Source organism: Gouania willdenowi, chromosome 4 (assembly GCF_900634775.1).
Source record: "Gouania willdenowi chromosome 4, fGouWil2.1, whole genome shotgun sequence".
Classification (NCBI taxonomy): Eukaryota; Metazoa; Chordata; class Actinopteri; order Blenniiformes; family Gobiesocidae; genus Gouania; species Gouania willdenowi.
In genome coordinates this window covers 10,407,025-10,429,665 of record NC_041047.1, presented here as the reverse complement: position 1 = coordinate 10,429,665, position 22,641 = coordinate 10,407,025, and the positions used below count along the sequence as shown (strand labels likewise).

The 22,641-nt window shown below is 37.0% G+C and overlaps 1 protein-coding gene across 3 annotated transcripts in view; it reads left to right on the top strand.

Annotated features, from left to right (window-relative positions):
- The window catches only part of pde4ba (phosphodiesterase 4B, cAMP-specific a), a 160,948-nt gene that overhangs the window by 96,142 nt on the left and 42,165 nt on the right, over positions 1-22,641 (top strand). For all 3 annotated transcript variants that reach the window (XM_028445599.1, XM_028445600.1, XM_028445601.1), the window contains 2 exons: positions 87-157; positions 4,782-4,834. In XM_028445599.1, coding sequence (XP_028301400.1) covers positions 87-157; positions 4,782-4,834 — 124 coding nt within the window. The remainder of the gene's footprint in view (positions 1-86; positions 158-4,781; positions 4,835-22,641) is intronic.

Genomic DNA, 22,641 nt, shown 5'->3' with positions numbered 1-22,641 from the left:
TGTTGTTGTTGCATGAACAAATATCCTTCTCTCGTGAAAAACCACTCGATAACTTGATGGAAATATCTTTTCCTCTGGCTGCGTAGGTTCTGGCAAGCCTTCGAAGTGTGAGGAATAACTTCACAGTGCTGACCAATGTCCAGTGTGCCTCCAGCAAGTAAGTGTTTCTGACACCCAAACAGCTCTCAGTTGACTCTGAGTTTGTTTTCACAAGACTCCAACAATTTACAATATTCCTGAAGGATTTATTACAGTATTTAAAAATGGAATTAACTTAAAAGCTATTGATTAAATTGTCATGTCCTCTATCACAGTGGTTGAACACAGACATGAACATTGAAGAACAGTCACGTGGAGACAGGGCCGTCGAATAAAGGGGAGAGATTTTTGGGATCCATCCATAAAGTCAGCAAAATGATGGGCCATTGTTCTATGAATCTGTGATAATCACATGTATTTATTTATCTGAATAATATCCACTGTTATACAGGAAGTTTATTATTAAAGTCATCTTATAGATGTAAATCCTTGTTTTAATCAGAAATAAAATGGGCTGGAAGTTACCAAAAAATGGTGGAAAAAGTGGTGAAATTGGCTAAAGGCCACAAATTAGCGTGGACAAAAATAGACAGAAAAGGTGATAAAAATTGTTGAAAGTGTCAGTAATGGAATAATTAGTAGGAACAATTAGTTTAAACTGGCAAATACTGAATGTGGTTAAATTGGCAAAAAAATACACATGAAATATGGTGAAAAGAGGTTAAAAGTGACAATAATGGGTCAACATATGCAACATTTGGTGGGAAGAGTGGTGGAAAGGGTTTATAAGTGTCGGAAATGTCTTGAAAGTGGAAAAAATGTGCAGAACAGGCATTGAAATGTGATGGAGATGTGGCAGAAAGTGGAGTAATGAGCAAAAAGTGATGAAAATAGGTTAAAATATGGCAAGTTTGGCGTAGTTGCAAAAAAGGGTTAAAAATAAGCAAAAATAGGCTCAAACTGTTCAAAAAACTCTTGTCGTTTTTTGATGGCATCTGGTGACATTCTCCCAGTGTCTCGTGAACCCAAGGTTTAGAACCCCTGCTCTATCAGACTCATGTCAGCATCCAATAAGCTGTTATAGCAGTTCCAGTTTGCTTCCAGTTCACTCCTACTTTCTACAGATTTAATAACACATTTTTAGACATGCCGTAGAAATTACAGCAAAGAATAGGAAACTCAATCTGCAGTTCCACACATATGCCATAAGGTGGTGGTGTTGAGCTATACACTCATGAGTTTAAGCCCTTTGACGTCATTGCTGTGTCTCCCTCTGCAGCGTTATTGAGTTTTTCACTGCAGGGAGGTGGTTTTGTCTGTATGTTTTAATGCTGCCATGTTGTTTTTAAGGCTTGAACCTTTAAACGCTTTTCTTGTCTGTGTCACATGGTCAAACAGCTGTAAGTGGATGTTTTCCGTGTGGCATAAATGTAAAAATGCTGCAATTGTTTATCCCTACAAAATGGACATCTTAATTCATATCCATTTAAGCAGGAGTTTCAAATGTGTTGTTTCAGGGATCTAACCCTATAAAGCCCAGCGTCTTTCTAATTAACAGAAAGGCAGCATTCATATTAACTTCTGCTCTGACAGAGCTTCCAGGCACAGATATCTGGGTTTATTTGGGTGTCAAAATATATATATATATATATATATATATATATATACTGAATATATTAGAGGTCGACCGATATAGGATTTTCAAAGGCCGATGCAGATACCGATTTAAAAGATTAAGTGAATTGGTTACGAAAGACGATTGAATCACTGATATGATATAAATGCGGGGTCCTTCTGTCAGTCAAGCAGTGGGTGCAGCTGCCCACACGGGTGCCTGATCAAATATCCTTATCCTATAAAGGATATGATAGGATAAGGATATTTGATCATATTATATTATATCCTTATCCTATTATATTGGCTTTTTATTTGTAAGCGTATTGGCTTCTACCTCTCCCACGCACATGATATTATTATTACTTTTTTTTGGTTGTATATTCATACATACGAATGGATGTTTTTTATGTTCTTTTTTTCTTTTCTTTAATGGCTACTCTAAAGTGCTAAATAATAAATAAGCAAATTAAAAAAAAAAAAAATGTAAATAATTTTTCCCTGCATTAGGCGTTTTGTTGGGATTTCCCTGAATTACATCTCACAGCTTTATATTATCCTCTTCTGTGGTCAGCAAATGTATTGGATTTAGAAAAGTATTACCAAATAAATAAATAAATCTGTTTTTGTTACTTACTCCGCCCCAATTAATATGATTATGTATTTGATCAGGCTGTTACATTGTAAAAAATAAATAAAAAAATGTAGTATCACATACAAGGCATGACAACAATAGAATGGATATAAACTATACAAAACTTATATAATGAAGACTGTATAGTAATAATTGTTTAATAACCATGGTGGTGAAAAATAGATAAACAAAATAACAATTTCATTTGATTTATTAATTTTTGAACGCGTAAAAACAAAAAAAAATACATGAATAAAATAAAAGGAATGTCACAAAACAAGTTAATTTCCAAAACAATTCAAAAACACAAGGTAAGAACATTTCAATAAAACATTTACACGTTCAGAAAAGAAGTAGGAAGAAGTCTGATTTGATAATTAAGTATTAACAAGTAAAGTAACACAATAGTGAGCTTGATGACATCAATAATACAGTGATAATACCGGAATAATAGCAACCAAAGTAATAACTTGGAGAAACACATGATAAATAATAACAGCACTGGTCATTGGTCGTGTTTGATTTGAGGAGTGAGAAAATAGGAAATTGGTTCACAAGAAACTACAGCACTGTTAATAAAATCACTAATAAGTAGAAGAAAAATAAAGAGTACCAAGAAATAAATTAAATTGTTGGCTCGTGGATGTTAAATGTAAAGTTGTTGTGTAAAATAACAACAGTAGTACCGGTAGTTGATTTTTGGAATTTTTAAACACCTGATAATCATCACGCCCCAGTGCAGATGGGATTGCAGATGCAAAAGTGAAATGTAGGACATTTACTGATGTCTTTTTTTTCACTCAACTAGCTATAGTTTATCTGACCTACATTTACTTCAAACCGCCCCAAACTCTTGTGTCTTCCTACACATGAAGGCACAACACATACGGTACCTGGTATTGAGCACATGATGCACTTAACGTAACACAACATCAGGCTGGTGACCCGTGTGTCACTGCTTTGAAGTAAATCATTGATTCTCAGCAGCCGACTACTTTTAAAGCTGCTTGATGTCAACTATTCTCTTCTTATTCATCTGTTGTCCACGGTTAATTTTTGCTCCTCATGCCACCTAGTTTGTACATCGTCGATTATTATGTACGACATCAGGATTTTGTTCAAATATGTGCAACCAGACATACAAAAACAAACAGACATACAAAACCAAAACCAACAGACATACAAAACAGTCAGGGGCGGATTCACTAAGATCTCAAATGAAGGGTGGTAAACAAGTTACTTCACTAAATCCTTCAGTGACGCAGGTTCCTCACCTACTGCACGGAATTCACTAAGATTGCAGTAATGATTAGTACACGTGTAGAACTGGTGCAGACCGCCCTTATTTACATGAGCATTTTGTACGTGTTGTGTTGAACATGAATGCGTGGAAGTGAAAATAAAAATGTGAAGCAGCAGAATTAGAGGTGTTATGGGAAACGAAATAAAAAAAATTGATGAATTTCATCCCGCAGTGGAGAAATGTGCGTGGATGTGTCTGTGAGTGACGGATGGGTGCATGTGCGCGGCTGATTGCGTGCATGTGTGTGAGATAGTGATCTGCGGAGGAGAGATGGACGCATGTCCAGCTTTTTTTCTCTCACACACACACACACACACACACACACACACACACACACACACACACACACACACACACACACACACACACACACACACACACCTGGAGCCTTTTTTCCATCTCTGCTGTGTTTTTTGTCCACATTTACTGCAGCGATGATCTCTGCGTGTGTGTTTGCACCTGCTTTTCAGTCGTACTATTTTCTGGTACTAAAACTATCACCGCAAACAGTTCCAGTTTTCATGAACCGCATTGCTCCCCCTGCATTAATTTATTTGCATATCCTCCTCCCATATTTTTGCTCCCCCTGGGAGATCCGCCCAATATGCATATTCATTAGGGGGAATACATTGGTGAGGCACACCTGATTCCCTGGGCTTTGTACTCCTTATTGTGACGTTTGCACACGTTTTAATACCCCTAAACCTTTAGTGAATCCGCCCCTTAATGTCTGGTTGTTACCGGTGACTATAAACAGATTGATTAAATTTAAAAATCAGAATGATCCAAGGAATTGACTCAACAAGTTAATTACATTTTTCTCATGTACAAACTAAACTTGGTAGTGTTTCACGTCAAATGTATGAGTCTTACCAACAAAATCACATACAGTACATATGTTAGTTTGACATTTTTAACCCCGTGCTTCGACAGGGTAAAAAAATTGCCACAGTGACACAATTTGTTCACTAGTGGCAGTATTTTACATCACGTTAACTTTTAAGAAAGAGATAAAACAAGTAGGTAAAGCACAAGAGGAATTGTGAATTAATAGATCATTTGCTTTTTATTAATCTGTAAATTTCATTACAGCCTCTGTAAAGATGAAAATGACAGGTCTTGCATGTACTGGTCATCCTTTTACTATCTAACGTCTGTATTGTTCTTCCTGTCGCGCTCTGTTTTTTTCAGGAGATCTCCAGCAGCAACAAATCAACCTCCAATCACAAGAGTTTGCCTCCCAGGTAGGAAGCTTAGTACCAGGCTTTGCCACATCTGTAGTGGTTTGGTTTTTACATCTGGCTTCAGTGTCTTACTTTTCCCATCAATCCTTTTCTCCCTCTCCTTGTCCTCTTTCTCTTAAATCTGCCTTTGTGACGACTTCATCTCTCTCTGCCGTCTATCCACGGCTCCGTCGCTGTACGGCAGACGATTTTGTCATCAAGCTCATTAACCACCGTTCAAACACAAATAAACTGGCTGCTCAGACAAACACCCAAGCACACGCAGACTGACTCACAGTGTAGAGATTATTTATAGCTCAATTAAAGATAAGAACAAAACACTCCTTTCTCCTTTCATCAACTAAACGTGCACGTGTCCGTGTGTCAGTTGGCACAGACTGCAGCAGACGATGTGAACACAATAGGTTCAATGTTGTAATGCATGTAGCTTGAGTGCTGTAATGGGACATGTGCATAGTGGACGGCATGTGTTTCTCAAAGCTTTGTTGATTTGATGAGTAAAAATAAAGTCCTCACCACTCTGTAGTATTAGCGATGATGGACCCTGGACATGGTCTTTCTTAGTAACGTTTGCATGTTTTTCCTCAGATTTTGGGGATACTTTTTTTTCCCACTGTCCAAACAGTTTATAAATGTTCTTTTTAAATAGTGGTGAATAGGGATAACGATTCACTCAACTCCCGATACGATTCGATTCACGATACTGGGTTCACGATACGATTCTCTCACGATTTATTTTACAAAATGGGAATGTAGAAAAGGGATGACTGAAAAATATTCCTTTATTTTTTTGGGGGAAAAAACTATAAAAAACTATACTGTTTTCTTTTTATTTTTCATTGTCAAAAGAATCCCTTGATAAACTATTCAAAACAATGCAATTTAACTAAAAATAAATCTTGAAATAAATAGATAAAGGAATAATACAAATGAAGAAGAAACCTATTAATTTAAATTCTGGTTCTATAGTAAACAATGCAAAACTGCATAATAGTTCCTTTTCTTTTTAAAAGTGGAACTGAAAATGTATTTTGTGCCTTAACAATTGGACGTAAGAAAAATAAAACCAGTCATTTCGCTGTATTTAGGTCAGATATTTGTTTGGACCAGCAGAGGGCGCTGGTAACCCAGTGGTTGGTTGGCATGCAGATATCTAGCAGACAGAGCTAAGAGAAAAACGTGACTTTTACAGATATTCACGTAATATTACAGATGTTTTGTTGGTGCTGAAGGGGTAAGGAATCATTTATGAACATGTTTAAAAGTAGAAGGCGACCAGAAAGAAAGTATTAGCATATTCCGCCCGCCGCCAACACTTCTGGATAAAAAAAGTACTGCGATTCAATTTTCACAGTATCGATGTGAATCGTGATACCTATGAATCGATTTTTAACTACCTTACGATTAATCGTTACATCCCTAGTGATGAATGATTATGTTAGCACTGTTTATGTATAGCGCATGGTGGCGTAGTCCAGGTACTTTGGCTTCCTCTCACTATCCAAAAACCGATATCCATATCTGATGGGGACACCCCTACTTCTAATCATTTTCACAATTTCAATGTAAATATTTTCTGATGATTTAACGTGAGTAAATATATCTAACAAATATAAAGCAGCCTTTTCAGTTGTAGGCTGACAAGGAAAAGGAAGACAAGTTCACCTCCTGTACAGCATTGGTTTAGTAGTTTTTATTTTAACTAGTACAGTGCCCGTCGGAAGTATGTATTCATATAGTGGGAGGAGCTTAAGTAGAGTTGTCAATCATGGCCAAACGAGTATGTGTTTGAATGTTGGATGTACAAAGAGGTGTACATATTCTGTACTCTGTAGTGTTATAAAGGGGTTTATTTGCGGGTGAAAAGTAAAATAGCGTGTGCAATGTCCCTGGTTTCATTCTATGGGACATGCGCATGATAAATGTTTGCTTTTTTTTTTTTAGTCATTTTTATATTTTTTTTTGTTTGGTGTATTTTTCTGTAATGTATGTTTTTTGGAGTCATTATGTGTATTTTTGTATCTTTCTGTTGTGTTTTTGTGCATTTTTTGTATAATTATTGTTTTTGTGTAATTATTGACAGACAGATGTTCCTTGCTTTTATAGAGAGATATTGAATAAAGCTTCATTAAAAACCTCTTCTTGGGTAATGATTAAACTAGAAAAATCTTGTATTTTTTTAGGAGGGACAGAATTTAGAAGTGATGCCAAAGCAGTTGTTGTACGACTAAAGATAATTGTGATAGAATTGTTTAACATCTGGTGTGTGTGTGTGTGTGTGTGTGTGTGTGTGTGTGTGTGTGTGTGTGTGTGTGTGTGTGTGTGTGTGTGTGTGTGTGTGTGTGTGTGTGTGTGTGTGTGTGTGTGTGTGTGTGTGTGTGTGTGTGTGTGTGTGTGTGTGTGTGTGTGTGTGTGTGTGGCTCTGATTGACGTCAATGTGCCTGTATGTGGCTTCTGTTGGCTTCCTGTCACAGCAGATGGACTGAGTTTTTGCTTCCTTCTTCAAAAAACCACAGCTCAGGTGGTTTTACTGTTTGTGTTGTGTGTGTGTATATGTGAGTGTTTGTGTTGTGTGTGTGTCTGTGAGTGTCTGTGTGTGTGTATGTGTATGGGTAGGTGTCTGTGTGTGCACGTCAGAGTTTGGTCAAATGTGTCTCGTTAGAAATTCATTGGGGGTTATAGGAGTGTCGTGTGGTTACATTAAATTTGTTGTTTTGTGAGTGAATTACAGTTTTAATTCTAGAGTAATTTATTACTTTTCTTGTTTCTAAGGCTTCTGACTTTTCCTGAGAAATGTTGACCAGGTTTTGTTTTTGCATTACTTACATTAGGTTTTGTTAAGAACAAAAATACACTTTCTTTTTCAATGATTATCTGCAAAATCTCAATAAAAAAAAATACATAAACTTCATCCTCCCCCCTATTTTTACTGTAATTTAATATGTGTGCTTTAAAACATGAAAGATGTTTTATGATAATTTGTCTTCGTTAATTATTAGGGGTGCAACCTTTAATTCTTTAAGTGTAAATGCTCAACAGAAAAGTTTAGTATTTAGTTCACACAACAGATTTTCAGTTAACAGTTTTTTGTTTCTCATTCAATGTTCTAAAGTACTTTTTTCATTTTGCAACACCAGGTTACACAACGTTAGTTTGACTGGTTTTAGTTTAGATAAACAAAAGAGGACGCTATGAGCTCACCAGGGATTCAACATTTGCTTTGTTTCTATTCACTTTGATGGTAAAATTAAATTACCTTCCATTAATGAGTTCTTGAGTTTCAATGTTTGCTTTTTATTATCTTGAATTGTGTGTATGAGGGCTGTACAAACTAGCATTTTTTATTCAGGAATCATATATGTATGTATATGATTCTTCTTTTTGTAATAGTGTGAAACACTTTGTGAGTTTTAGTAATTTTTATCACAAAAAAGGGCTAAATAATTATATTTTACTTACTATTTTTTACTTGTATTGTGTATGTGTGTGTGTGCGTGCGTGTGCGTGTGTGTGTGTTTACGGGTAGAGAGGATCAGCTTGTTCCTATGTTTTCAAAGAATTCTAACTTTAAGTTCAGTTTATTCAGTTTTCTTGCAAAGAAAAGTGTATTTATACACACAAACACACTAATTTATTTATACTCACAAAGAAAAATGTACATAAATACACATGCACACGCACACACACAAACAACAAACCCATCCATCCACCAGGGTCGCGGGGCAACAAAATAACCCAATTTAAATAAATAATTGAATAAAAAGATCACACATCAGAGAAATGAATAGGTACAGGCTGGCACAAAAGACTATAAATTGCCTGTCAACTCAATGCATTCTCAGGGCGAGGCTGCTTGTTCTGTGCGTCCTTCTCCATGTGTGGGTGCACGTGTGTCAGCTCGCTGGGAAAACTAATCAGGATGCAGAGACGCAAAAGCTCTGTGACCGTTAATTTACTCTGTCCCAACATTCAACTGAACACTGAATAACAGTATTTTCTTATACAAGCTCGGGGGTAATTGAGGAACTCACCCGACATAAGTCAAATATCATAAAGAGATATGGATTTTGAAATCTTGCCATTGATGAGAGAAAACGATTTTTCAAACTGATTCAGAATGAACATATTGACTATATCTCATATCAGCACATTTTAATGTAACAAAGTACTACAGGGAATAGACAAGTTGGCCATTTTTAATTTTATTTTTAATTTTAATGATGATACATTGCTTAATATGATATGGTTTTAATTTATTCAGACAACTTTTTTTTTTAGGAAATATACTTTGACATTTACTTTGATCTCCTTATGGGAAATTTGAAATGTACTTTGATATTTACTTTGATCTCCTTAGGAGGAATTTGAAATTTAGTTTGAACTCCTTAGGGGAAATTTGAAATTTACTTTGATATTTACTTTGAAATCCTTAGGGGAAATTTGAAATGTACTTTGATATTTACTTTGATCTCTTTAGGAGGAATTTGAAATTTACTTTGATATTTACTTTGATCTCCTTAGGATAAATTTAACATTTACTTTGACAATTAATTTGATATCTTTAGGAGAAACTTGACATTTGAAATGTACTTTGATCTCCTTAGGCGAAAAGAGAAATATCCTGAAAAAAGTTGTCTGAATAAATAAAACCTTAACATAGAACATACTGCAGAAGACAAAATTTACTTGCTCGAATTATTGATGCATAGCTTGATAGAATAATAGTTAAAAAAAAAGGTCAATTAGTCATTAGTGTTGTTCCTGCCTTTTCCTTCTTTCATTATCTTAAATAGTAAATAAAGTGGCCCTGCGACCCTGAAAAAAGAGCAAAGTGGTGTGATGCTATAAAAACCTAGGACTGCACCTTTAAATTTGATGCTCCTGACTCCTGAGGTTCTCTACTGGCGCATTTTTGTAATGAGGTTATGTATGTCTTGAGACTACATTATGAAACATAAGAAGCACCACCCATAGCCTTGTTCTATAGACACATCCACAAAGCTGTCATCATGTTTGAATGAAGTGTCACTGTCACACTTTCAAAGTTAGTCCGTCAGTGTTACAGTGATTCCTCCGCTGTGTGTCTATGTGAAACAGGAAAACAAATAACTGATGAATATAAGTAGTTATGTAACAGACAAGCCTGAATAGATTTTATTGTTGTTTTATTTTAAATCTTTAGTATTAGAAAACAATGAGAGGGAAAAAGGTTCACATTGAAGTAGCCGTTATGAAACAGGTAGGTTTTTTTTTTTTTTTTATTGCTGTGAAACCATGTTGTATAACATTGTTTGACCTTGGGTTAAGCACTTATTAGGATGCTCATACTGAATCACTGCCAGGTTCATGTGACTGATCATGGGATTTTGTGTTACCATTAGGGCTTTTTTTTAACACCATAGCATTTAACAAAACAGACTTTTTTTTAAATTTTTTTAAAGCTGCTACTCTCCATAATCTTTTATTTGATAAAATCATAGTGCGTGCCTCATACATCAATGAATCGAACATCATTTATTTCAAAAAGAAAGGAAGAAGGTTGAAATTGCCACTAGAATGTTTGTTTTTTCTCTCCACTATAAGCACTCCAGTTGTTGAAAGTTTCACACATTGCATTGTGGGACTTTGAGTTATGGAGATGGTCTGCATAGAAGGATTTTCATTCTGGTATCATAGGGAATACCGGGAACAAACTGGAACAAAAATGGTGTCAAGAAAATCCCTTTCGTCCCTGTCTGGTGAAAAAAAAACAAAAAAAAAAAAAACAAGAAATCACAGTAAGAATGAAGTAAAAACGCTAATCTGCATCCGTTTTCATGACTCCACATCCAACAATGGAAAGTTAAAAACTTTCACCAAAATTATCGTGGATAGCAGCTTTAACCCTCCTATTATCCTCAAATATTACTTAACCCTTGGAGTCAATCTGACCCCACATATATTTGCTGCCAGAAAATAATTTTCAGAAAATTAACTACGTTTTTGTGGCATGCACTTCGTTTAAATAACCTCTTGATAATTAAACCGTAACCTGTTCTCGAGCGCCGCCATCAGGCCAAACTTTTAAATTAGAATCAATTTATCTTGATCAGTTTTCATCCAAATCTTCTCAAATTTACTGACACATTAATGACCACAAGATTATGAACCCTATTGGTTGTGTGGTGATGCGTGCAATATGTGTTCAGCGCATTGAATTGAATTGTACCCATCAAATTTTTAGGAATAGTCATGAAATATGAAGCAAAAGAAAAAAGTGGTCAACAATGAATGGGGTCAAATTGACCCCAAGGATAATAGGAGGGTTAAGTCTAAGCATCCTGCCCTGAGCTTATGGATGGATGGAAATATGCACCTCTAGAGCCTCTACGCAAATTGTCATAAAGCGGTACATGAAAAAATATTGCAAATTTTAAACTAGAATATAGTTGTCAGGAGCCTCCACGCATTGCCACAAATTACACATTAGCCGACTACCCATGGTTAGATTATTTAAATTAATATTTACAATTATTTATTAGATTTTTCTGCATTTTTAAAGATTATTATTATATATTGTTTCTCAACAGGATAGGTAAAATTCAGAGACAAATTTCACTGTAGGGCTACATTGTATGTGACATTACATCAGTGGTTCCCAACTTTTTTGGGTTGTGACCCCATTTTAATATCACAAATGTTTGGCGTCTCCAGAGACATTTTTGTCTTACTAGAACTAGCTTTTGATAATGTTTATTGTAGCCAGGATTAGTGAACAAAGTGACAAGATTTGCCAGCTCAGATATTTTTGTACTGCATTTTATTTGAACTAGAATTATATTTGAAAGAGTGAAAGTATAGAATACAGTTGTTTAAGATTGTTTTGTGTGTGGTGTTATAATTAAATTTATTTTTAATCAGTATTTTTTATTATTATAAATTATTAGACATATCAGGGGACCCCATTTGAATTCCAAGCACCCGCACATCGGGTCACAACCCCAAGGTTGAAAAACCCTGCATTACATTATTATGTTTTTTAAGTGTCCAGTGGCTTTCGCTTAAATGTCTGAAGGGATACAGGTCTGTGAAAAGTTTGGGAACCACTGATCTTGAGTTCTTCTAAATTGCAGCTTGTTTTCGCAGAGTTTTCATGACATCACAGTCACAAACAGGCTAGTGAGGCCTACTGAATATTTCCACATCCTGAGCTGCTGCTGGCCCACCGCAGCTGTTCAGTGTTGGAAATATTTGGTCCCATTCTTATGCTTTCTAAGCGTGAGAACCAGGCGGAGGTATAACCTGACGTCCTGATGAAATGCTGTCATACAGGATATGTATAAGGCAAAGGGCTCCTGACCTTTCTCGACCTCATTCATTTGTCTGTCTAGCAGCGTGGTTAGGTGTCAATGAGATGGTGTTTTAAATCCTGTCGCGCCGCTCTATTGTTTCAGTGTTTTCACAGGAGGCGAGCGGACCCCCCCAATGACATTTTCCTGAAAATAAGAAGCCGTACATGTTGTTGGGTCAACTCGATACAATAAGTATTAGTGATCGCTACTGGTGAAAGGTATTTGGACAATACTTTATGCAATAGGGTAGAAAAACATAACCGTGTATTGGCTAGACATGGTATGGTACGCTCATTGGGAAAGATTTCCGGAAACGTTCTCTTTGAGTTTCTAGAACCATGTTGCACAAACACAATAGTAGAATGAAAAGGTCATCGAACCTCCATATATATATATATATTAAATGCGCACTTATTTGTATAAAGATGGACTACAATATCTTAAAAAATAGAATGTATTGATAATTACTTTAAACTTTAGTGTTGATTGTTTTTATAGAACACATTCAATGGATGCTGTTTGGATCTCACACGAGTCTGAAAATTTCACCAAAAAAACATGTGATTTCTTTCGGCCAATTACAAAATCATTTTGGCCACTTAAAGCAGAACTAAGTAACTTTTTCACCTTAATAAATCCTTCTCGTAGTCCCTCTGAGGGTAATACAAGTGTTTATGGGGTGATTGGGGGGCCTTTCATCCCCCCTGCTGTCTCTGGCCAGAAAACCGCACTTGCAACTTTCCCTACCTCCGACCCGGTGGCAGTCCCGCAGCTCTGTTCTCATTCTCACGACAACACGTACTGCTTTACGACAGCCCAATACACACTAAAGGTGCGTTCACACCGAACGCGACTGTAGTCACTTCAATCGCCGGTGATGAGTCCCTTGAACACAGTGGTGCTTTTCTGTCACTTCATCGCTCCAGTGACGTCATTACCAGGGAACGTTTGTATGTGTGCATGTGTGTGTGTCTGTGTCTGCGCAGCAGGACGAGGGGAGACAGCTGACTGATTACTTCACTTTTCATAAACAGCTCTGTTTTTACAGTATAAATGATCAACTTACTGAGTTACTAAAGGATGAGTTCACTCAGAATGTAGGCTTATTCAAGACTAACCGCTGTAATTTTCCCCCGGTACGTTTAGGAAGCCTCCCGCTGCCCGTCATACTGAAGCGGGTGGGAGGAGCTGCTGCCTCGGGGATGCGGAGTGTTTACGACAGTGACATAACCAAAAGGGACCTTTAGGAGGAGCACTTAGCGGAAGTTACTTAGTTCGGCTTTAATCTATTCCACCATTTTCATATTAAAGTCTGGATCGAGAAACGTGTTCAACTTAGGCAAATATTAATTATCCTGGCTGCATAATGGACTGCACTGAATATTTTAATCGAGCATTACATGGATTCAGAGAAGAGAGTGAAGTGTCTCTATGATGGTGCCCTTGGTCTCTCTGTGTATGAACAGTGGGTGAAGGTGAGCAGGAACGTACTGCTGAGGTCATTGACAGGAGGAAATGAGTGAGAAAAAAGTGAGAAAAGCCGATGGATAAGGACAGAGGATAAAAACAGAAAAGGTGATGAAGACGATCTGAAGGCCGAAAGCTGTTTAGATTTAAATTTAAAACTTAAACAACAAAAAGAGGGAGAACTTGGCGGAGGAAATACAGTCCACATGCTTTGCGTTGTGTTGGTGTTGTTGGTGAATTTGAACCAATTTCACCTAGTTTACAAAAGCAACGCTCGGTATTTAGGTTGAGCATAACAAATCAGAGCCAACCACCGTCACATAATCAGTAAACACTGGAGAAACAGTAAAAACAAGAGATTCTCCAAAATCCTCCAAGTTTAGGTCAGCCAAATCCATTCTTAACTTTTTAAAATATCCTTGCTCAAAAACTTCTCCTGGATGCTGTATCTACAGTACTCTCATCTACAAAATCAAACTGGTTCTTCCTTTTGACATTGTCATCAGCTCACCTAATTTCATTTATATCCAGATCTTTTTGAGATATGCTGCTAACAAACATCCACCTTAACAAACAGACAACACCAGTGAAAACATTACTTTGGCACAGGTAAAAATCTTCCGTTATCACAGTATGATAATCTATTTACACTAACATATTTAACAGAATGCCAGCAAAAAATGAAATCGGGAAAGAAAATACCTTCCCCTCGACTGGTATCTCCACCCATGGACTCCACCCCCAACCTGATGAAAACTTTTGCGAAAGTCCGCCATTGTTTTTCTCGCTAGCGAAGGAGCAATGGCTACCGGTAAAACTAAATACAGAACTTTCCTGCTACCTGTGCCGCGCCTCCACAGTGAACGTACACTGTAGTGTCAGCACTATTTGTTTATGCAGGGGTGTACTCCGCTCTTGTGGTTTCATGTGCATCTTGTGGTTTGGCACATTAACGAACTTGTTATATCGCCTCGTATCGCTGATCTGACGTGTTGGTGACACAATGCGACGCAGCGGTTGGAGAAAACAAATGGTTATCACGTTAAATGCACTATTCCTATAGTTAGAAGAGCAATGGAGGAGGAGAAAGTGACTTAGCAGCTTAACACTCCGGTGAGAGTTTGAATGATTGCTGCTGCTGTGATACCCTATAAGCGCTGAGACAAACTCACTTACAGTGTTTTACTGTAATGTGCAGTTTTTTGGCTGAAAACAATAACAAAAGTGTGTGGATAACAAAAATAAAATTGCTTTGGTGATCACTGATCACCCTATAGAGCTCTTAGAGCAAATGGAGATGGGTGAAAAATTGCATAATGTGTCCCCTTAGGACCTATTCTTTGGCATCTGGCAATCTTGAATTGCTGTATATATCATTTAGATTAAATACTCATCATAACCCATAGAATAAGTGCAGCCAGAAGAGCTTAATCTACAGTATTTACAATTTAGGACACCATAAGTGAGAAATTACGATCCACATCATTCACTAAAGGTAGATTTTTACAATTCTCCATCTATTCCGCAGCATGAAACCTACGTGCCGTCTGTCAGTGTGTTGTGTTGTCGGTAGAAACACTGTTTGAGCTGTACATTTGTTTCTTTTAGTTTACACTTTAGACAGGCCTTCGTTTACTGGACGGCTCACAATAGGCCGTCATGTGACACACTCAGCTGAAGCCTGAGGTTCTGTCGGAGGCTTCACTCCTGATGTGTCACGAGGATCATCTCAGACCATCAGTGTTTAGAAAGGCAAGAGCATGTTGGCTTTATGGACAAGTTCAGGCTTATGGTTGAAAAAAAAATTGTATAAGCGTTCCACAAAACTGGAATGTAACACAAAAATTCCTTTATTTACTAATGAAATTGCAAAGCTGTAAAATAATTAAAACATAACAATATTGTGTTTGTTTTAGGAAAACGTTGCTTTTATTGATTTTTCACTATATTTAAAAAGGATTAACGTTGGCAAGTTGTTATGAGATCCTCGTTTCCCTGAAACTTCCCAAAAGTTCCCGGAATTTGTCTGTAATATTTCACTCTGTGACGTCCCTGTTTTCAATGGAAACCAGGATGAGTCTCTCCCCTCGAGGATACATTTGTGTGAAGCAATGCATCAAAGATAGCAGTTGCAGTCTCTGTGCATGTGTGTGCGCGCAGATGACATAATGCACTCACTCATTTCATGACAAAACCACAGTCTGATCACGGTACGAAAGGCTTTAAAACAATTCCGTGTGCGTCCGTCACGCCAGAGCGTGTCTGTGTGTGGATGGAAGGAAGGATGGTGTCCTTAATGAGGAACTGAGCCAGTGTGATGACCAGTGACTTCCTCATAGACATAGGCACAGAAACAGGCTCACAAACACACAGTGTGTTCCCCAGGTGTTGAGACACCATCCGTAGGTTTTCTCTTTGTCTTTATGGTTCATCCATCTTTCTACGGGACAAATAACTTCCTGTGGCGTGACATGTAGACAAAGAGCAGACAGGACCTGACCTGCGTTACAAGCCTCAGCATGAAAACACTTCTTTATTACAACACTCACAGCTTACTCATGGCATCCGTGGCTGCTTTCACAAACATAAACACTACTTTTTGTGAAGGTGTTTTTTGTTTTGATATAAGTTGCTGTTTTTACTGCTTTGGAATTGAATGTCCAAAATACGTCTTTCTTTACTCTGCTTAAGTTCAAAAACATTTTAAAGCAGAACAAAGTAACTCGCTTAACGCTCCCCCTAAAGGTACCTTTTGGTTATGTCACTGTCGTAAACAATCTGCCCCCCCCCACCAAATAGGACTTTACATTGAAACCACTGCTGCTGCGTCCCTGCTGTCACAGCAACAGGCACGAGCACACACTCACAACCCAGTGCTCCAACACACAACCAGACACACAAATATCCATCCATTTATTCATCCATCCATCCATCCATCCATTTTCAGAGCCGCTTTGTACACAAACAAAACACGTCACAAACATTTCCCCATTCCCTTCCGTATTTCTCCCACATCATTCATTTACTTTACTTATCTCTGTTTCCCCAAATTGTTCACATGATCAGCGATGGCTGCTCTGTTTCAGATATTCTCATATCTTCACACATTACACATCCTTACCGGTTAGTTACCGGTGTCATGATGGCTCTCAGCACTGACAGATGGAGACGGAGCGGAGTCATCTCTGTGTTTATGTAGAGCATTAGCGCAGGTTGTGGCATCGCGTGATTATGGGTTATTTTGAATTATTATTAATTACTTTTCTGCTAGGGTTGTTTTATGATTTCCTTTGGAAAACATAGGAAGAGAGACCTAATGTAGGACGTTACGGCACGACTGTCAGTAGTGACAGGGAAGCAGCAGACACACACACACACGCACTTTCCGAAAAATGCATTTTTATGACAGAAGTCAATGGAGGCTGAAGTATTCTCTCCAATCAGCGACCGACCGTTTTGCCTGCGTGAGGCTGGTCATAGTCTAGCATTAGTGTGTACTGGGCTGTCGTAAAGCAGTATGTCTTGTCTAGAACGAGAACAGAGCTGCGAGACTCCCACCGGGTCGGAGGCAGGGAAAATTGCAAGTGCGGTTTTCTGGCAAGAGACAGCAGGGGTAGATGAAAGACCCCCCAATCACCCCATAAACACTTGTATTACCCTCAGAGGGACTACGAGAAGGATTTATTGAGGTGAAAAAGTTATTTAGTTCTGCTTTAACTGCAAACAAATCATTGTGGAGCATACATTGTAGCCTTCACTGGATCTTTATAACTCTCTGAAACTTGCTATATTAAGTTCTTTCTTATAGGTAATATAATGTAGTCTTATAGTACACAAAGTATTTTTTATTAATAATACAATTATTATGTTATATTATAGAAATTTTTCATATGTTTTTTTTTTATTAAGTTTTATCTAATGTTTTTGCAGAAAAACAAATTTCTAAAATGCTTTTTTAACATAAGGCATGACAAGTGTGTCTGTATAGTGCATGTCTTATATACACAATTCAAGGCAATTCAATGTGCTTTACATAATTCAAAAGTGCAGCAGGAAACATTCAACAGTTTAAAAATCAATAAGAACAATAAAATCAGCAGTAAAAACATTGGAAATCGGCAGTAAAAATATTATATCAACAACAATATGACTAAAAAACCTTTTACGTAAGTAAAATTAGCAAACAAGACATCGTGATTGAAGGATGTTGTATTTTCATACTGCAATATACTAATTTGATGGCAAACATTGAATTACAATACTGACTATTGTGAAATAAAAACATGAGTCCAAAGTTCCCATGGAAATGAAAATGATGGTAAAAGTGTCCAACAGTGGACATACATGTAAAACATGTGTCATTACCCTGTAAATACACAGTTGTGTCTAAAATTATCTTATAAGACACTGTGTTGACTGCACATCATTTTGATGGAGTAAATTAAAATAATTATTTTATTGTTTGAGAACTTTCTGTTACTTTTTTTTTTTTTTTTAAACCACTTGAAGGACCATTTATTTCACCCAAAGAATTAGAACTTACTTTTGGTTTTACTTCCTTTTTCCAACAAAATAAATACATTTGTTCTGATTCAGTGCACTGTTACCTCTATTCTGATATTGTGTCAGATTTTGCCTTTAATGTTTGTTATTCAAGTTTCAACATATATATATAACTAATGGTGTTAAACTACTTGTAAGGTTTTTCTTGTTCTCAAATCGCCTCAGGCGCCAGAGGATAATCAACATGATGAATGGGATTCAAATTAAACATCTTCTGTGTAATTAAAAGGAGCAGCGTGCACTGCAGACTGGCACACAGAGCACAGTACGAAATGTGCATTGTGTTGACCGAGCACACACTGACATACACTGTCAGGGTCCAGGGACCGTATCATACATGTGTAAACACTTTAGAGCCAGAGGTTAAATAGATGAAGTGTTAAGTGTTGTATTGGTGCTGCGTTGTGTAACACAATGTTGTCCATGAAGAAATACGCTTTTGTGTCGTGTATCAGGAGATAAATCAGTGTGGAGGGAAGAAGCTGTTCTTAGTGATGGCTGATAAGACTGTTTACCTTATCGCTCTCTGTGGGCATAAAACCAACCTGCAGTGCTCGCTCCACACTAGAATGTGTATAATTCACCCATGAACCTGTTCTCCATGGCCAGTTGTGTGTTTATTTTTGGAAAATGCCACTAAGTTGCTGACTGGTGTCTGTCTCTGCTGTGTTTACAAGTGTCCTTGGCCGGTTTGTGTGTGAAAGATGACTCGATGCAAAAAAGAAAGAAAGAAAAACACAGTGTGGTTGAGATCAGAGCAGAGTAGGAGGATGAAAAGTGCAGTATACTATAATCAGTTTATGTCAGGGTTGAAACAACAGAGACAGACAATCTCTCAGCTTTCTTCTCCAGCCAATTTAGAAACTTCACTTAACTCACCATACAGTACATGTTATTGGACTGTGAGAGGAAACAGCCTGTAAATGTGCAGAGTCTGTGGGGTATAAAAAAACCAAAAACAAACAAACAATTCTAGATAATATCAGTTGCTTACAAGTTATTCACAAAATTCTTATTTGTGATGAACACTGATAACATGCTATAGAAGAATCAGTGGCTGTTAAAGTTGCTAATCTTATTTATGTATATTATAAATGCATCTTAAAGGTAGGGCCTCCTATTTCATTTGAGATTTTGCGACACTAAATAACCAAAGGAGGAGCTGTACGCAAATGCTGAAGTATAGCAACAACCATTTTGAGTGTGAATAATAGAAGAGAATAGAATCCTTTATAGATGTTTTTTAATTCGGAATTAGTTATTCCAAATTAAAGTGTTCTGCTTCGTGTTTACATGGATATAGTCATTCCAGAACTGAAGTTTACATGGAAAACTGGTTTATTCGGCTTTAGATAATTCAGCTTTAGGTCTGGGGGTTGGGAAGGCTCTGATTGGACAGGGGGTGAACGTGACGTATCATGTCTATCGGGAAAAATACACAACAAACCTTTTATTGTCGGCTGTAACACAGAACACCACACATGAGAACTGTTTTCACTTTTATTTTGATTGTAGTTTTGAAGCAGCAGCTCGACAATAACACACGGTATCAATTTGGACAGCAGAGCGCAAAGGAGATATGAACTAATCACCGGTAAAAAGTCCAGTAAAACTCTGGAAAACAATCACATCAACAATTCTGTCAGAAGTTTGCATTTCCTCGTCTGGATGAACTACCTGTAGTTTGCTTTCACAATAGCAACACATACTGTTTACCATATGTTAAGTCAAGGGAAATGTCAACACTACCTGCAGGAATGTGTAACTGTGGTTTTAGAACATCCAATTTAGAAGGTTTTTTTTGCAAATTGAGCAGTAAAAAAATAAAATAAAACAGCGTTCGAAACTGCAAACATGCTGACCTCAGCTGTATGTAGTAAAAATGTAAGGTAGTGTGTCTATAAAACTGCTGATATTGTGGTTGGCATTGAGGTTAGTGCTATTTTTAAGATGCATACTAGATGACCTTAGGATGCACAAGTTGTACCCCCCAGAATCAATATAACCCCTCTGAGTCAGTATATCCCCTTGAAGTCAGGATAACCCCTCGGAGTCAGTATAATCCCTCAGAATCAGTATCACCCCACAGTCAGTATAACTCCTCAGAATCAGTATAACCCCACACGTCAGTATAACCCCACAGTCAGTATAACCCCTCAGAGTCAGAATTACCCCTCAGAGTCAGTATATCCCCTTGAAGTCAGTATAACCCCTCAGAGTCAGTATAACAATAACAAACAGGAGGGGCCACTGTGAGGCTGATATAAACTGTAATAATTATATCACTGTTTCAATAGGTTTGAAATGGATTTTCTTTCATTTAAAAGTTGTCAATTAATCAATAATATACAGTATAATGCATAGCATCAATGTCTTTACAAACACCAAAACCAATGCATTATTGAAGACAGATAGTTGGATGTGATGGTAACTCTAGCTGCTGTTCCTGATGGTCTTCTTCCTGGGAGGCTCCTGGGACACAATCATCAGCTCCAGAGAGGCTGAATTGTTTTGCCAGCAGCAACATGCCTGTTCCAGAAACAACATCTCCTATTCCCTGAAAAGTCTCCACTTTTGGCTCAGAATGTATTGAAGGCTTTTCAATGTAGCAAGGAGTCCCTGAAGCTGTTTACATTGACACTGGAGAGCACAGAGTATCCTGTGCTGTGTAGAAACATTTACATTTACACAGTTTTATTTCTGTGTGGTGGGTAATTGGACAAATTGTGTACGAAACTTGTCAAAAGAACCAGGAGCTTTGTTCAAAATTAAAATGCCAAACTACTCTGCAAACATTGGATGAAAGTCACAAGACATCTGCTGCTTGGTTCCACTGCCATGAATCTGACGATGCGATGCGATTCACAATACGATGTATCATAATACTAAACAATACGATATACGTTGCGATATATTGCAAAACCAATAATTACAAATTTCATCTTTACAAGTACAAAATGGTAAGAAATACGATTTATTTTTTTTATTTTTTTAACTTGTGATCAAGTAAATGGCAACTAACTTTAATTCAAGTATCAATATAAAAAAACCAAGTGGAATGTTTATCAAACTATCAAATAACTTTTTTCTAAAAAGTTTAACTTTTGCTTCCACAACAGATTCTGATTCTGTTAAGTTCTTAAATTCTTAAAATAAAAGTAACCGCATCTATAAAAGTGCACAGAATGTTTTATCAACTTCCAAGCTAAAATGCATTGATCAGTGAGGTAGTTTAACAAGATGTGGTTCACTGACACCTAGTGACAGGGTGTTTACGTACTATGCATGTTCGCACAATTAAAAGTTTTTTTTAGTAGAAAACATGATTAAAAAAATTGATTTGGATATATTTTGGTTCGATACAATAATTGCCCGGTGAAATATTGCAATATATTGCAAAATCGATTTTTCTTTACACCCTTATTCCACTGCAATCTTTCTTTCAGCTTTGGTGTTTTTGTGTAATTTCTAATGGGTCTTTTTTTGTTTAGTCTTCTTTTTGGTTTCTATTTAATGGTTTTTTGGTTAAAAAACATAATTAAAAAAATAGATTTGGACATATTTTGGATCAATGCAATAATTGCAGGGTGAAATATTGCGATATATCGCTGAATCGATTTTTTTCTTACTCCCTTATTCCACTGCAATCATTCTTTCAGCTTTGGTGTTTTTGTGTAATTTCTAATGGATTTTCTCATTGTTATGTCTTCTTTTTGGTTTCTATTTAGTGCACTTTCAGGTCATTTAAGGTCTACACACTAAAATACATAGAAAAAAACTGTGTCACGCATTGAAAAATAAAACCCTGCTTCTTTACAGGAGCTTGACATGGTGGGGTCATGTATTCCTCTTCATCTGTTCACTGAGTGCTCGTCCCTCACTCTCACATGCTTGGTGAAATGCATGTTGGTGCATCAGCGCACACCTCTGTCCCTCTTTCCTTAAATGAGGGTTATATTCAGTGCATTAATCGCGTCTGTCTGTGGCTAATGCTGGACGTCAGCAGGCTGGGTCACTCTTAATAAACACGGAGTGTCACACCTAGCAGCCGTGCAACTGGGTGAAAGGCTTTTGTTATTTTATATTGAGTTTCAATTTACTTTACACATAATCGCCAGATAAATTGTATTATTAAAGTGTGATAATATGTAAGCTTGCTTTGTTCGGTTTTAATTATCTTCACAAATTAAATCCCTCATTCCTTACCAGGGTTTATGCTGAAGACAAAACAGATGTAACCTACTACTCTATCGGGACAGTGCTCTATCATTATAGGGATAAAACTCGGTTTATCTAATCCTAAGTGATATTTGATGTCCTTGCCCAGGATAAGCGGGTGAAGGAAATTATTTTTTATTTCCTTTTTTTGGACAATCTCCATCTTAGCTAATTGAAATGCATCAAACAATTGAAAAACATAATTGAGTTGCTGCTGCAAAGGAAATG